General features: G+C 38.3%; 1 protein-coding gene across 1 annotated transcript; it reads left to right on the forward strand.

The window, feature by feature from the left end:
* Positions 1 to 17858, forward strand: LOC144661718 (uncharacterized). Its single transcript, XM_078522536.1, has 5 exons — positions 1 to 276; positions 2411 to 2539; positions 4602 to 4796; positions 5329 to 5482; positions 17241 to 17858. Exons 1-5 carry the CDS (start codon positions 70 to 72, stop codon positions 17654 to 17656), a joined length of 1101 nt encoding a protein of 366 aa, XP_078378662.1. The 5' UTR covers positions 1 to 69; the 3' UTR covers positions 17657 to 17858.
* The last annotated feature ends 265 nt before the right edge of the window (positions 17859 to 18123 follow it).

Consider the following 18123-nt stretch of genomic DNA (forward strand, 5'->3'; position numbering starts at 1 on the left):
TCGCAAGGGTACCTGGGATAGATATCTCATGTTAGTGCCCATGTCCTCTCGATCATCAACAAAAACAACATGTCGGCTCTTGTTTCCGAGGAGTTGTTGAGCAAAAAGAGATTTGAATGCGATCCTCTTGCAGACGATGCAGTGTCTGCAGCAGTTAGAGATCGTGGTGAAAGTATTTTACGAAATCACGAGTTATACAGCACTGTTAAAGAACTGGGAAGTTCGAAGCGGGACTCAAGTTGTGCAAAGTTCATGGAATTCTATGAACAAGAACCTTCCTGGAATGAGATAATCTAATCGGCGCGTGTCGCGTGTCGCGGGTAAAATGTCGCGTGTCGCGGGTAAAACGTCGCGGGTACACAAAATTGTCGCGGGTAAATTGTCGCGGGTCCAAAAAATCGTCGCGGGTACACCAAATTGTCGCGGGTCCGAAAAAAAGTTATATTTTTTTGTTTTACAGTTTTTCTTAAGTTCAATACCTCATTAAAGATCATTTTAAAAAGATAATAGAATAACAATAACAAGTGGACGAAAAATTGAACTTTACTTTTGCTTTCTAGCTTTTGAACAGCAAATACTACACCAACGTTCAAGATAATAAAATAATAACACAATAGCAATAACTTCTTGACATTGTGTATGTATCATAATTTGGTTTCCCATCGCCGCTTTATAACTCTTTTTTGACGAAAGACTTGCACACATTTCTGTCAAACTTTAGCTAAGTTACGAAGCGAAAAGCGGAAGTGATGCGGGATTTCTGCGTTTGACCGCTGTGAATCGCCTTTAACATTAGTCACTCCTCCACTTTGCGACAGATTGTTCGCTCGTGTTTACAGCTCTATACTTCGTGGTACAAGCTCTATATTTCGTGGTACCGTTCAGACTTTTTCTACTTTGATCACCGTACTCAAGAATCTCTCAGTGGAATTATTTCGAAAGGGCGAAGCCGGCGACAACCTTTCTTCAACCACGCAGAGTTGGCACTGTCTGGAATCTTTTCCATAACCTTGCTGTATACAGCACCTGTCTACTACTTCTACTTGGCCTAAAGCTGGTTCTACTTGTATTTTGTTTATTACAAATGAAACGAAAAATCAACCATTGGAACCTCGTTTACGCGATGTAAGCTTACCTTTGACGCAGCTGTTCGCAGCGCGTCGAAAAAACAAAGCTGCAAAGGTACACATCGCTTCGTTTAAAATTACACAGACACATATACACACATGCTACCGACAACCTCTACTAGACAAAAAAGTATGGAATAAATACCCTGTGTTACTTTTTTAAAGGCGTAAGTATTGGTATAGCACCCAGAAAAAATCGCTTCAATCGAATCAACTAAATTCGCTGGTAAATTCGAGAAAACAGTTGTGATGATACCGGTTCCCACTAGCGACGTACCGGTAAAGCGGAATCGGAAGCGTTTAAAAAACCATAAAATTTTAATAGTCGAAGTCAAAACGACGAACGCGATGGAAGATGAATCGGAATAGAAATGAAAAGGAGACCTGCACCCTTGAATGTGTAAGCCTTTAGAATTAGCCACCTGAATGTATTTCTTATGGGCTACTTGTGTCTTTGGCACAGGCGATTTCCATAGCAGCGGAAATATCCGCACAATTGTAATTTATGAACTTTTATTTGAGAATACATTTTTCTTCCCAAATCTCTCTTGGAAATTTAAAATGATGTAACATAAAATCCAGAAAGCGCATTGGACAAATTTAAAACCGCCTGTTAGTATCAGAGCGGACAGCTCGATAAATGACGCGAAAATAGCAACTCTGAAAGCGGATGGTTTCCCTTTGTAATTACTGTGAAGTGGTAAAAAAATAGGGATCAATGTCTTTGAACTTCGTAGGTTTTTGTTTGTTTAATTGAACGGCTGTGTTGGAATTATGTTAGTTACTTGTTTGTCTAATTTTGTTCTCTCTTTATGCAAGCAGAAGTGTTTATTCCATTTCAGGAAGCAAATACACTTAAAAATCTATTACAAGTTATACACTATTGGCTAAGTTTTGAGATATTGTTGTTGGTGCTATAGTTAACGTCAATTTATCATTTATAACGTTCAACTATGTTTGGAAAAATAGAAAAGAAAATAACGTTAGAGTAGTATACTGTTCGAAAATTGCCCATGGAAAACTAGAAAACTAAAGTAAAGTTTAATTTACATTGAAGTACTTGTTATTGTTATTCTATTATCTTTAATGAGGTATTGAACTTAAGAAAAACTATAAAACAAAAAATAAAACTTTTTTCGGACCCGCGACAATTTGGTGTACCCGCGACGATTTTTTGGACCCGCGACAATTTACCCGCGACAATTTTGTGTACCCGCGACGTTTTACCCGCGACACGCGACATTTTACCCGCGACACGCGACACGCGCCGATTAGATTATCTCTCCTGGAATGTAGAATGGGAAATATGCGATTTGGGAAGACGATTTTTCGTTCGAAACAGTGCTTTTGCTGGTCTTGTTCTAATGTATGGTAGTCTTGTTTCCTCATTCACTGCTTCACTTGGAAATAAGGTAAGTCTTACATGTCTTAGGAGGTATAATTATTACATTGTAAGGTGTAATTATTATTAATTATTAACAAGAAATAAGCTTATTAAGTGTAAGCTTAATTTTAAAAATATCGCTTGAACTTGTTGATGCATAGTTTTCTTTATTCCATTCCCCTTTTTTTCTTGACTATAGGCTGCATTATAACCCACTAGTTAATTTCCGCTCGGCTCGCTCTCATTAGACAAGAGACATCACACGGTACAAAATCAGACACAAGTATCAGATGTCTGTTGCCCAATTTTATAGAGCAATGCAAAGCAAACAAACAATTATTAATTATTAACAAGAAATAAGCTTATTAAGTGTAAGCTTAATTTTAAAAATATCGCTTGAACTTGTTGATGCATAGTTTTCTTTATTCCATTCCCCTTTTTTTCTTGACTATAGGCTGCATTATAACCCACTAGTTAATTTCCGCTCGGCTCGCTCTCATTAGACAAGAGACATCACACGGTACAAAATCAGACACAAGTATCAGATGTCTGTTGCCCAATTTTATAGAGCAATGCAAAGCAAGCAAACAAAGTGATTTTGAGTCACCTTTAGTTATATACTTATTCAACAGTCCGGATTGTCCTAATATATTAGGACAACCGTGACGTCACAGAGCTTTGTTATTGACCAAGATGGCGGCCATTTGTACAAATTGCCAAGAACAAAAGAAATCCTTTGTTTCCAGTCTCCAAAGAGTGTTAATCTGGGACTTTTTTGGCATAACAGAGACAGGAAGCCTCGGCAGCCATTTTGAGAGTTCGTTTGTTTGCGTTCTTCAAGTATCTCGACAGAAAACCGCAATTAAAAACGCCATTTTCCTATTCATTATTCAATGAGGTCGAGGATTAAAAACATGTAAGAAGTAACAATAGCCATATTAGTCACCAGTTCTGCTGGGGATGTCATGCAAGGCTCCCCCCAAAGAAATGGCTGCTTGCAGGGTTTTCAATAAGAATCAAAGTAGACGGCAAAAGTTCAGGAGTAGTAGGCGGAGAAGGGAGTACTCGTGACAAAAGTACAGCTTTTTAGAGGGGTTCGGGGCATGCTCCCCCCGGAAAATTTTAAAATTTGGGCCTCTTAGAATGCATTTCCTTCATTCTGGAGGAAGAATTAGGTTATTTTAACAGAACCATGCATTATCATTTTATTCACTACATGTATTATAAAGAGTATGTAAATACTCTTAAAAGTTTTTAATATACTTGATTATTGCCAATAGTAATAAGTCATGATCACCAACAACCCTTTTACAACTGATAGCCATTTTATCAGCCAAGAAGAAACATTCTATTCCACCAATCGCCAGAAAAACCGGCCAAACAAAGTGAACTCTCTTCCTTTGGGAAAAACTGGGCACTACTTTCCATATTTGGAAAACTAATTTATGCAAGTGAAAGCATGTGCTTTGAAAACAAAAAGGCGGTCTGTTTTCACGAACTGAAGAATGAAGAAAGCATTGTAAACCGAAGAAAACTTCCCAGGTGACTTTTTTCGCCATATTCAGCAACAACCGAGAGTGAAGTCATTATTCAAGAGTAAGTTTAGCCGCGAATTTCAAGAGTTAAAGTCAAATATCTTCAAAATTGTTTGATCGATAACTGGTGAAGATGTGTAAGACATTTCAAGCAAACTGTAAACCCTAAACAACAAGCACTTCACTCTGTGATAGGGATGCTTTTGACAATCTTTAATTAATGTGGTAAGAGTCACAAAGCGTTTTCACTGTAAGTTGTTGTAAATGTTTTGAATGAAATAAATATGACTGTTTTAATGTAATTGCTGTCTGTAAAATTTGAGATAAGTTCTCAGTCAAAGTACCAGAAAAGTAAGTGGCGAAATCACGCGACGTAGCCGGCGAATTTCGCAGGCCGCCGACTCTTATTGAAAACCCTGCTGCTTGCATCCGAGTGTTATGCGACATCTCAAAAAAGGGCTGTAAAGGAGAAGTCCTAGAGAAGACTATCTGGGATGCATTTGTCCAAAACATGTCCTCAAATTAAACCAAGTTACCGCTGTTTTATTTGGACAGGTGCTGTCAGCAATGGGTCGGCTATCTCCATACGGAGATGTTCGCCAAAGACTATTTGAAACCCTTTACTTTGTGAAGATTGTTGTTCTTGGTTCAGCAAGCGACATTAAAGAGGCATGCACGAGGGTGCGTCTGCTCCATGCTGCCGTACGTTATCACCTCTGTCATCGTGAGGGTGGTTGGGATATCAAAAAAGTAAGTACAAAAAAGTTTTAACTTTAAAGTTGCAAGTATTTTTTTAGATTTGCCTGCTTGGTGGAGAAGTAGTTGTCAAGATCATTACACTGTGATTCTTCACATGGGAATTCCCAAGGACTGACAGATTTGTAAATTGAAATACGTGTATTTGGTTTTGCCAAAAATAATAATAATAATAATAATTATTATAATAATAATAATAATAATTATTATAATAATAATAATAATAATAATAATAATAATAATAAGAATAATAATTATAATAATAATAATAGTAATAATAATAATAATAACATTTATAATGCGCAAATTTCATACAATGTTCAAATGCACTTTACAAGATTAAAAAGGGAATGAAAAAGCTAAAAACTAAAATTACAATTAAGAGTAAACTTACAACAATTTAAGAAGCTAAAAGTACAATTAAAGGTAAACTTACAATGATTTTAAAAAGCTAAAATTACAATTATTTAAAGAAGAATATAATTTAAAAACAACAAAATATATTTAATTCTTTTTTTTTTTCTAGTATGGATATCCGATCAACCAAGAGGATCTTGCTGGAACACTTTCAACATTTTCCTCTGTTGTTATTTATGGTTTAGAACTTCTGGGAGTTTCAGCGACAAAATCTGAGAAGAATGGTTACCAACAGTTGTGGAAATATGTCGGTCATTATCTTGGTAAGTGAACTTGTGCAAAAAATAATCAACCAAACAAACAGACACTCTCTTAATACCTACCTGAGACCTAAGTTGTGGAATAAGCTACCAGGCAAAATCAGGGCTCTACCATCACTGAACAATTTTAAACTCCGATTTTTGCAAAATGTGATTAAAATGTATCAATTGGTGGAAGACAATTGCTCAAATTGCTTACTCTGTAACTCATAAGGGAAAGTTCATTTATTGTGACAAGGGGGGGGGGATGAAGATATTGAGGGGGGGCTCCTAAAATTTTTAGACACCCGAAGGGGGGGCTCTGAAAAAATTGTTGGGCTAGGAGGGGAGCTCCGAAAATTTGTATACTTCAAAACCAACACATGACATCAAAAAATAGATCGGATGGTTTTCAACTCAACAGTTTAATGACCTGTGCAACTCAGCTATATCACATGGTTTACAGATATAACAAATGTAGTCTCAGTAATTATTACACTCTTGTTCATTGCAAAAATGCTTTAGAAAATTTCAACAATTAGAAATTCCCAACCTTTTTATAATAAAACCACATTGTTTCAACAAGATTCCAAAATCTGCTAACGGGAACTATAAAAACGATTACTCTGTAACAGGAAATTTTACTGTTTGTTTCTCACTGGATGTCAGATCGATTGTACAAACTTACTACTTTGCAGCTTTAATAAATCTATCAATCAAGTGTTGGTAGTTCTCAGTTCTCAGTGACCCCTTGATGGAAGACTAAGATAAGATAACATAAGATAAGATAACTTTATTTAAACACGGTTTTTCCATCAGTCAATTAAGTTACTGGACTATCTACCTATCTAACTAACTACAAAAATTTAATAACAACAAATTCAAAATAACAAAAGAAAAGTCTGCTTTTCATGGAGGCCGTGTCTAAAATTTACTTAAAATTTAGATATTACTTTAACTGTGCCGACTTAATTTAGATTTGAAATCGGCCAGTGAAGATGCTTGTCTTAGGTCTACAGGTAAGTTGTTCCACAACTGAGCTCCACTGTACGAAAAACTTTTCTTGAGATAATCAGTTTGAGGTTGTGGAAGAACTAATTTGTTTTCGGTATTCCAACGATAAGCTCTAATAGTCCAGCCATATGGTGCTAAAAAATACTGGAATTGTGCACTCTGGGGTAAAAGCACCAAATTTGGCATGGTGATAGTATTTAAGTTGCTGAACAATTTTAGCTATGGACCCCAGCCAGGGGGGCGATTTTGTACTAAGGGGGGTGGGGTGGTTACAATTTTCAAAGAAATTACTGTAATTCAAGAAATCAAAAGCCCTCTGGGCTTAGTGTCTCGTGTCACTTTTTAGAGTTTATTTAAAAAAGAGATCGCTTTTCACGTCTATTTATTGCTTGTAAAGTTGATCAGTTATATAACTCCAATAACAGCAGAAAAAGATGACAGACATTGCACTGTATTGCACTTTGGTTCACTAAGCATACATTCAACTGTATACTTATACTATGACTTCCATGTGCTTTCTTCACGCTATATGAGATATCGCTTTGGGTGTTTATTCGTGAACGCTTAGCCTGTTAAGTGATAATGACATGCGAGTGGTGATGATTTTGTTAATTCTTATAACCTCTTCTCCTGATTTAGTATTGATATTGTGAGGAGAAATTTGGTTTTGGTCACTCTTGAGCCGGTCTTAATGTTTTTGTAACGCCAAAGCTACAACGCAGCGGCTGAAGAACGTGTAAATTACAGTCATTTTCTTCGCTATTTAAATCTACTGAATGAAATATTCTGCTAGGTTCTGCTTAATAGAAAACATTCGATCTTGCTTGACACGTGATTCCGCGCGAACGTACGCAATAAACTATGTAGTAGTGTTTAACTCGCACAAATCTCACTTTTAAAGAGAGACTTTAACTTCTACACAGAGCTTACTATGCTGTACCATAACTGGTCATAACTTTTTTCAAACGATTCAAACCTTTCGTTCAAACGACATGTGTTATGCAAAGTGTGCAAGATTAACTTTGACATTCAATCCCGACCAACTAATTGCTTAGATTACAATCCCTCTTTAACCCCGATACAATCTGTTGCCGCGGCTAAATTTAAAAAAAGTTGTCTACACAAAGATAAGAACAATGCTTACCGATCGAACAACTGATATTTACATCGTCCTCTCTTTGAGCAACATTTTTACCATTAGCCGATACTAGTTACGTTGATATAAAAGCTATATCTGCTATATTCCACGACTGTAATCTCTATAAATACAGTTGTTACAGTAAATATCCTGTTGAAACATCCACCATTTTCCTACGCTTGGTAAACAGAAATGATTTTCAACTACTTTCCAAAACTCTCAAGATAAAATAATAGATATCAAATGAAAGCACGCTATTCTTTAAATTGGCAACGTGAAGCTGTTATTCTGATACATCTTACAATTGCACAAATTAAAACTTTACAAGCGACTACAAGACAAGACACTCCAAAGAGATTTTAGAGCTTCATGTTAAAAACTGCTTTTCTCGCTCAATTTAAGTTGCGGTATACTAGCGTTATATGCACAACAACGACAACGAAAAATTTACAGGCAGGTCCATCTAATGACATCTTGTTGATTATTAGACACTTCTGCTTTTCAGATCCGTTCTAAAACTCATCAATATAATTTCTCTCTTTCGGTTAGTACATTGTATTATGCGTTTGTAATAACCTGGTGTATTTCATTCTTCTTCTACGCGTTTTCTGCTTGAGTTACAATTAATTTCATTGATTTTCAGTACAATCTTGTCGGCAAAGGTTAGAATGTTATTTTAAGAACGTAAAACTTGTCTGTATTTTTCTTGATAACTGCTGGCTGCAGCTCAAATATATCCAAAATTGAAAAGCGTACAGCTAATTTAAAGAAAAAAATGCGTCACATCTACGTGTATTCCTCTTAAGAGCTTCATTCATGCACTGAAAAGGCTGTTGTTGTAGTGTCTATAAAGTTGTGTCCATTGTAGCGTGGAATTCACAGCAGGATATATGAAGCTACATGTAGTGCCTCTTGACTCAGGTCAATCTTCGGGTCAAAAAAATAAAAAAGCAATGTATGTTTTGCGCTTTAGATTGACATTTCTGCTCTTCAATCCTAAGAAAACTCATCAAATATAGTTTCCCTCTTTCGGTCATACATTGAGTTCTACCTTTACCTCAGAGCCGAGTGTAAACGAGGCTTTGCAAATCGAAAGTGTAAATGTTTCTCTCGATGAATCAGGCGCCTGAAAAAAGAAAGGCAAAAAAGTACGACTCCAGACTGGCAGATCGAGTTCTTTTATTGAAATGTGGGAAAAAGTATGGAACAGCACAACGCTAGTTTTGAACATGGATAGTAAAAGTTTTTACTATCCATGATTTGAACAAACAAACGCCACAGTTGACATTTTTAAAGATTTGGCATCAAAATAATTGTCTTTATCTAATCGTTTATCTTCTGTTATTAAATTGTTGTTATTCATGCCACAAAGGTCACCCCTTTCAATACAAAGTTGTGCAAAAGTCACGTAGCAATCATAGTCTTTTAAAAATGCTCGTTTTTTGTTCAACCTTTTTCAACGCAATTCTCCAACGAACTTTCAACATGCCAAATGCTCGTTCCACTACAGATCGTAGCGCACCGAACTTTAGGTTTTAAACTTTCGCTGCTCCTGAGTCAGGCGTCCTCTGTCCGGGTAGGGTTTCACTAGCCAGTTCGTTAGCGGATAGGCACTGTTGTCAGCTAAAAGGGGCCTTATTTCTGTTCCATTTTTATTGCCTGTTAGACCACTTAAACTTTGCTCGTTTGCTGCAAGTTCAGAAAAAAACGTCATCTCTTTTTTATAGCGTGCCTGTATTTTTACATAATAAGCCCTTTACAATAAATACTCCTAACTTACTGTTTGATAAACCAGCGCTTTAGTTGCGACCTTTGTAAAGAAACAATTATTTTTTGATAACATTTGTTTTGTGATCGGATGCCGCCGGAATTTCATAACATGGCGGGAAAATTCCGCGGCCTCACAAAGCAAATGTTGACATGGCGGGAAAAATATTGACATGGCGGGAAAAATATTGACATGGCGGGAAAATATCCCCCTGTACAATTATCTCGTGTCGTCATGACAACGTCGCCATGACGACACGAGACAAAAAGGTGTACAGTTGAGCCGAATTTGTTTTATGTAGTAGTACTTACTTACTATTCAGGTTGCTGAACAATATTAGGTATTTACCCCAGCAAGGGGGGTATTTTTTGTACTAAGGGGGATGGGGTGGTCAAAATTTTCAAAGAAAGTACTGTAATTCAAGAAAAAAATGTACAGTTAAGCTGAATTTGTAAGATGTGATAGAACTTGCTTACTGTTCAAGTTCCTGAACAATATTAGGTATTGTCCCCAGCAAGGGTGGGGGGAGATTTTTTGTACTTAGGGGGGTGGAGTGGTTACAATTTTCAAAGAAGTTACTGTAATTCAAGAAAAAAGTTGTAAATTTGAGCCGAATTTGTTAGATGCGATAGAACTTGCTTACTGTTCAAGTTGCTGAACAATATTACGTATTGTCCTCAGCAAGGGGGGGTTGTACTTAGGGGGTGGGGTAGTTGCAATATTGAAACAAATTGCTGTAATTTACCGAAAAGGTGAAGAGTTGAGCTGAATTTGCCATACTAACAGTGCACGATGTCCTGAGATATGTCATCTGACTCCAACCAGACGTTCTTCACAAACGGGGTGTATAACCAGCACGCAGGGGAGGGGGTGGGGTAGTACATACCATGGTATTTTTTGACTTTGTAAAGTAAGCAAACTTAATCCTCTCCCTCGTATGTCCCGGCAACCGCATTTAAAAAGCACAGTCCAAGACATGACAGATTTCTAATATTTACAACGTTCTCTGTAACCCCAGCATTGCACCCTCATTTCACCAGCTCCCTGGCATGCTGTTGATGCTTCAGGTGATGTGGTCCACCCAGGCTACCATGCATCTGACTCGGATTTTGCCCATCCCCATTCACTAAGAGAAGGTAGTTCAGGATTAGATACAATGCACTGTCTTCAACAATGACCAGCTTGGTAGGCCACTATCTTGTTGTGTTGTACTAATGCATTAGCGGTAGAGGGTTGTTCTCAAAGGTCCTACCTTCTGTGCAAAAACTAACTTTCCTGGCATCATTGTCTCCTTGGCACGGACTTGTCTGGTCATACAACAGCACCACAAATCTTTCCAGCAAACGCATACTAGGCATTTTGTTGAGGACCATGAAAGCTACAGTGGCTTCTCCATAGGACATCCATGTGGCCCATACTGTGCTCTTCCTTAGAATGCTGATCACAGCCTGTAAAGGCGTGGAAGATGTGCGACACTTGTGATTTCTCATCTCCAAGAGGCCTGACGATATCAAGTATTGCTTACCAACTCCAAATGCAATCACATCTCACTATACTCTTAATTGATTTAGATTTAAGTTGGAAATAGCGAGCATTGTGACATTAATGTCTTCTGTACGAAGAATTAACTTGCTGTGCACCTGCAATTAAAATTAGCCTTGTAGCAACCTCCTTGTGCATGCAAGGTGATATTTCAGGCGTAACATCAACTGAAGATGACAATACGAGAGTGTCGCTTGTAGATAGAATACATTTTGTTTGCTTCACATGGCAATGTGATCATCTCCTAAGCTAGATATGCTCTGTTTTGTTGGACTCTTCCTTCAGAAATTCTCCCCACTTAGCAGGAACCCTTACATCTGTTTCTACTCTGGCGACCTGCGACCTGCAAGTAAGCGTAAAGTCCGACTTGATGAAGTGTATGGAAAAACTGACACCAAACCAATCTATAACCCTAGTAGTAGATGTGATGCTTATCGATGGTACTGCCCCTGTCAACATATTAAAGCCGTCTGGAATATGTAAAACATTCTCTGGCTATGCATATCAAGTTAACTTGCCGCAAATCAGTAACCACTACCGAGTGTGCAGCAGATTGATATCATCTGGAAAAGATGCATACCAAACTCGTGACAAGCGTGGAAGAGGTGTCCGTCGCAGAGTAGAAGCAGATGTAAGGCTTCCTGATAGCTGGGGAGAATCTCTGAAGGAAGAGTCCAACAAAACAGAGCTGATTTTATATGTGCGTGCACAGCAAGGTATTGACAAGATAATTCTTTGTACAGTAGACACTGGTGTTGCAGTAGTGCTTGCTCTGGAGATATGAATTGCATTTGGAGTTGGTAAGCAATACTTGACATCGTCAGGCCTCTTGAAGATGAGAAATCTCAAGTGTTGTACACCTTTACAGGCTGTGATTAGACATCAGCATTCTAAGGACAAGGGAAGAGCACAGTATGGGCCACATGGATGTCCTTTGGAGATCAAGCCACTATAGCTTTCATGGTCCTTAGCAAAATGCCTAGTGTGCAGGATGTTCTAAATGCTATGCCTGTGCTGAACGGATTGGTGGTTCTGTTGTATGACCAGCAAGCCCGTGCCAAGGAGTCAATGATGCCAGAAAATTTTCTGCACAGAAAGGAAGAACCCTTGAGAACATCTCCCCTACTGCTGATGCATTAGTACAAACACAACAAGATAGTTGCCTACCAAGCTGGTCATTGTTGAGGACAGTGCGCTGTATCTAATCCTGACTACCTTCTCTTAGTGAATGGGGATGGGCACAATCTGAGTCATATGCATGGAAGTCTAAGTGGACCACATCACCTGAAGCATCAACAGTTTGCCAGGGAGCTGGTGAAATGAGGGTGCAAACCTGAGTTAGGTTGCAAAGAACATTGTTCAAGACTGGCATGTCTTGGACTGCGCTTCGTACATGCGGTGGGGAATACGAGGGAGAGGATTAAGTCAAAAAATACCATGGTATGTACTCCCCCCACCCCCCTCCCCTGCGTGCTTGTTATACACCCCTTTTGTGAAGAACTTCTGGTTGGAGTCAGATGACATATCTCAGGACATCATGCACTGTTAGTATGACAAATTCAGCTCAACTCTTCACCTTTTCGGTAAATTACAGCAATTTGTTTGAATATCGCAACTACTCCACCCCCCTAAGTACAAAAAACTTCCCCCCTTGCTGGGGACAATACGTAATATTGTTCAGTAACTTGAACAGTAAGCAAGTTCTATCGCATCTCACAAATTCGGCTCAAATATACAACTTTTTTCTTGAATTACAGTACTTTCTTTGAAAATTGTAACCACCCAATCCCCCTTAGTACAAAAAATCTCCCCCCCCCCTTGCTGGTGACAACACCTAATATTGTTCAGGAACTTGAACAGTAAGCAAGTTCTTTCACATCTTATAAATTTAGCTTAACTGTACACCTTTTTCTTGAATTACAGTACTTTGACCACCCCACCCCCCTTAGTACAAAAAATACCCCCCTTGCTGGGGTAAATACCTAATATTGTTCAGCAACCTGAATAGTAAGTAAGTACTACTACATATAACAAATTCGGCTCAACTGTACACCTTTTTTCTTGAATTACAGTAATTTCTTTGAAAATTGTAACCACCCCACCCCTCTTAGTACAAAATCGCCCCCCCTGGCTGGGGTCCATAGCTAATATTGTTCAGCAACTTAAATACTATCACCATGCCAAATTTGGTGCTTTTACCCCAAAGTGCACAATTTTTTCACCATATGGTCGGACTATAACATCGTCACGATATACGAATCTTGATCTCAGATAATCAGGAGCAGGGGGGGCTGGCAGCGAGGTCTGGGACGAGTTTCGATGATCGCCCCAGTTAAGAAATATGGCCGAGTGGGACTAAGTACCGGTTTAATTGAAAACAAAGATGGCGGAAGTTTATGGCGGACGGTCGTTTGCGAAGGTTCATAAACGTTTCGAGAACTGTTTCCACGTTCGAACATCCAGGGGTTCGTTTAAGCTCTTTTTATCTAAATTTCGATTTTTAAGAAGTATCTCAGGTGAAATTTACGCCGCAAACCGGCGAACGGGACCACCACTGCGTTTTTACATCCCAGTGAAGCTGCAGTGAAGACAACGAAATCTCACAGCAGAATTTTTTAGTAATTGTTTCATGCACTGGATAAGCTGAACGATCTTTATTTCTGGACTAGACGCCATGACGGTAAGGGTAGCCATTTTCGGGCAGTTTTTTTTCCTGTAAGACTTAGATCAAACCGTAGTTGAAGTACCGTATTTATTCGATTAAGCGCCCAACCTCGAATAAGCGCCCACCTCGAATAAGCGCCCACCCTGAAGGTAGGAAAAGTTAATAAGCGCCCAGCCTCGAATAAGCGCCCACCCTCCACCCCACAAGAAAACTGAAGTAGACACAAGAGACACAAGAGGAGTATTGATTATTAAAATTGACTAAGTACTACTAAGAAGACTTCCCTCATGACCGAGTTTTCTTAGTATTTTACGCAAACTTTCAATTAACAGTTAAAAAGTCTGCTTTGGTACATCTCCATGTTTTGTTATTATTTATTGTTTTGTTACGAAAATAAACTTACTTTTGCTGAAAATTTAATAAGCGCCCAGCCTCGAATAAGCGCCCACCTCGAATAAGCGCCCACTCTCAAGGTCCAAAAATTTAATAAGCGCCCAGGGCGCTTAATCGAATAAATACGGTAGTTGTTAATTGAGAAAGTTCAGACGGTTTGATATGACTCGTTTTGTTTTATATTTTCTCAATTTAGCCTCAGAGCCTTGTTAGAATTTGAATATAAGAATATAATATCTAGAGTAACATGGAACTGAAATACAGTTTATCGAAATAAAATATATCAAAATTGAATTGGCCTACCAGTATTTTTTATTTTATGTTTTGCACCAGTTACAATAACTTTTTTTCATGTGCAATTAGTGTTGTAAGATTAGGTGGTAATGTTTGCAACAGTTTTCTTTATTTAAACTTTTGAACTGAGCATGTCTTCATGATAATGAGAAAGCTGGTGGGGTAACCTTGCATTTAGACTTTGCCTATCACATATGTGGGGTGAGAATTGAAACTTGCAGGAGGCTGGTTGGTTGTAGAATGCTCCAGTCATGGTCAGTCACCTACAACTTAGTGACCACGGTTTGCTGTATTTCCTTGAGGAAAAAAAATGAAACTTGAGTTCTGAGGGGGCTTAAAATGTTTTTAGCAAGCATTATCTTGAAATGCTTTTACAAATAAAATAATTATACCATGGTGGAGTTTGCAAAGGATCTGCTCCTCAAATGTACATGTGTGTACCCTGGTAGAGAAATAATTGAGACACTGCATGGGATCTGACACTTTTAAAAATCCTATTGAGACTTACTTAACCTGTTGATTCTTAACTGCCCTACTTGTCCAAAGAAAAAATCAATTTCTACTCGCATCCAGTTGAATAATCTTCCTGCTGACCAGGAAAAAGTTTCAGATGTAAATGTAAAAAAAATATGTAAAATTAAAGTTGTTTACAGTGGTCATGCCCTTAACTTCAAGGGAAACAAAAATTTTAAATGAACATAACAGTTACAAATTCCAACTAGCAGGAGGCAGACCAGTTCTCTATCTACAAAGCATGACCAAGGATTTGATCTCAGGACAACCAAGAACAAATTCAGCTTGTTGCTGGGTAGAGGATTTTGACCTGGGATCTTAGAATTACAACACCGGTACCCAAAACAACTTGGCTACACTGTCTCCTGAAAGTAGTGATAGATGATAGATGAGAATTTTTAGGGTGGGGGAAAACAGTATTGCAATAATAATATTGTAGAATTTTTTTATTACCGGCAAGGGATGCATCCCCATGAGTAGCTCATTTGGAGATGTGAAATAAACCCTGGGAGACAAAATTACCCGGTAAGTATGGTAGGTCAATGTACTTGTTTGCAACAGACATTCAATTGTTGATGGGCAAATTTATCATTTTTTCAGTGCTAAAGTGTTTCCAGTACATAAGACAAGCATTTACTTTACCACCTTTAAATGCTGTAACTAAATTGTGATCCCTCTGACCCTGTTCAACCAAAGTATTTACCCAAAACATAATTAACGGTTTCTGTATATGTCAGCAAGGCACTTCAGATTGCACAGTTTAGGTAATTGAAGCCATACCCTCTGCAATTATTATTATTTTTTACATTTAAATTTAAGTGAAGAAATTTATTCTTTTTGGATTTCTTTGCCTTGTTGACTTTAGCTTGATCTTTTACCGGCAAAGGAAAAAAAAGGAAAATCGAAATTTAATATCTCTTTAAGATTACCTTAGAAAACGTTTATTCTCCTGTGGGCCCATTCGCATGGAAAATGCTTTGAAATTCTATTTTCAACCGAAAGCAACTCGGCACTTTATATGCAATATTCGGTTCTACAAGTAAATGCTACTATAAACGTTCAATCAGAAGATGAATTTCTAAAAATAACTTCTATGTTTTATACGCAAACTACATGTGTAAGATTGTTTAAAGACACAGAACTTGAGACAGGTACTGTATATAAAATGTAAACTTTAATAAAGCTTAGCAGGTCAACCCTACTTGACAGGGGCAGTCGTGCAACACTTCGACGCCAATAAAGGACACTGTTACTGAATTTTATGTTAAGTGAAGGAGAATCGCGGTCGAAATAATTTCTTTTGCTGTGCAGGCGTGAAGATGAGATAACACTGACTCGACTGGGAAAATCTCAGCCCATGCAGTATACACAGAAACTTGTCTCGAAACATGTCACTCGCTCCTTGCTCATTTAAATTTTTAACTGCTCTACTAACCTAAAACAGAGCTGATCCTTCATTACATTAGTCTTGATTGTCTCAGAACTGCCACAAAAAATTATAACGGGAAGTAGACGGCAATAACCAACAGCGAATTCGTTTTCTACAATTTCGACGCCATGTTGTTTCCTTTTTTGCCAAGGCATTGTGCGCATGCTCCGTATGGTTCTCGAATGATTGACAGATTTCTTAACTGGGGCGATCATCGAAAGCGGAAAAGCGGTAAGATCAAAGATAGCTGCCAGCCCCCCCTGATCAGGAGTCATACCAGTAATGTTTTATACATTAGGATAGACTTCTGTTCCAATCTTTGATAATAGAGTCTTCTCCACCCTAGTGTCCGGAACTAGACTAGGCACTCTGCGACAATAAATCAATAAATACTCAAGAACTCAACAGGGATCTCATCACAACTGGATCTCAAGTCCGTCATAGTATAAACCACTGAAGACAATAACGGTAAACATAATTATTTGATGCAATCAAGCGATCTTTTATCAGCGGAGCAAAGGAATTGAAGGAGGAGGTGGGGGGGAGCTCTGAAAATTTTTCGACTACCAAAGGGGGGGCTCCTAAAAAATTGAACCGCTAGCTAGGGGGGCTGCTAAAATTTCAAGCTTCGAGTTTCAATATGTTCATCGCCCCCCCTTGTTATATTAAATGAACTTCCCCTAACATTACAAATTTTTAATAGAAGATAAATTTATATAAATTCAAATTGTTAGGTTCTTAGTTCTACAGTTTCTGTTGCATGATGCGACTTGGAGAATTTCTACTCCCAACAGTGAGTGGTTTCCTAGTCCATCACAGGTTTACCCTCAAGAACACAAAATAATGGCCTGGCCAGGCTCGAACCAGGACAGCTCAATGCAAAGTGCAGTGCACTTACCATAAGGCCGCCACGCCTCCCACTCATAAAAACGGGAGACCTCACTAAAACTGGACAAAGAGAGTGATAAAACAGCACAGATATATTTTTGATTTTTTCTAAACTTTGAAACATTTCTTTAATTCCAGGAATGACAAGTGATCTTCTATGTAACAACTATGAAGATGAGTGGAAACTGTGCACTTTGATAAGAAAACGGCAATGCAAGCCTGACAAAGACTCTGTAATATTAACAGAAGCACTGCTGCAGGAATTTGCCAACAAACCTCCCTTCCATCTAGGCTACAATACCACGAGCCGTTTATCAAGGCACCTGATCGGAGATGAACTTGCAGATGAGCTTGGTCTTAAAAGATTTAATGTGCTCAATCAGATAATTATGGTATTTTTGTTCTGGTTTCTCAGAATTTTGTCGTTTATACAAAGAGGTGTCTCTCCTCTGGAACAAGGGATGTATGCGTTTGGAAAGTATTCGTTGGAAGTGTTAGTTGAGTTGTCCTTAAAAGGAAGAAAGCCATCTTATATCATGAAGGTGAACTCTTAAGCAAGGATTGAGTTTTGTTTTTCATTTCATTGAGTATGTTTTTAATGCACCTGGCAGGTCACTCCATTGCAGTGAGCATTCATGCAACAATGTAAAAAGAAGTTTATATTTCATGCACATATCAATGTTAAGGCCCCTGGGGCATAGGTTAGGGGTTTAAGAGCAGTAGTTTGCCCGTGGGGACTTTTGACCATTTTAGTGGACTATTCGCACTGCATAAATTATCAGCATCGCATATAAGTACTACAAATCATGAATAAATTGACATTGTTCAAGTGCAGCGGCTCCCGGAACATGCCTGTGCCTTTTCTTCGAGCTTTCATCGGGAACTGCAACTCAAGCCTTTTGACCTGACTGCGGATTAAGGCCTATCAGGTTGAGTGTTACCGCAAATGTGTATTTCAGTGCGTATTTACTGATTGAAGACAGACTTGTGCGAGTTTAAATTCGCTAGTCAATGTTGAACT

The sequence above is a fragment of the Oculina patagonica genome, chromosome 7 (genome assembly GCF_052425735.1).
Source record: "Oculina patagonica isolate OP01 chromosome 7, crgOcupat, whole genome shotgun sequence".
Taxonomy (NCBI): Eukaryota; Metazoa; Cnidaria; class Anthozoa; order Scleractinia; family Oculinidae; genus Oculina; species Oculina patagonica.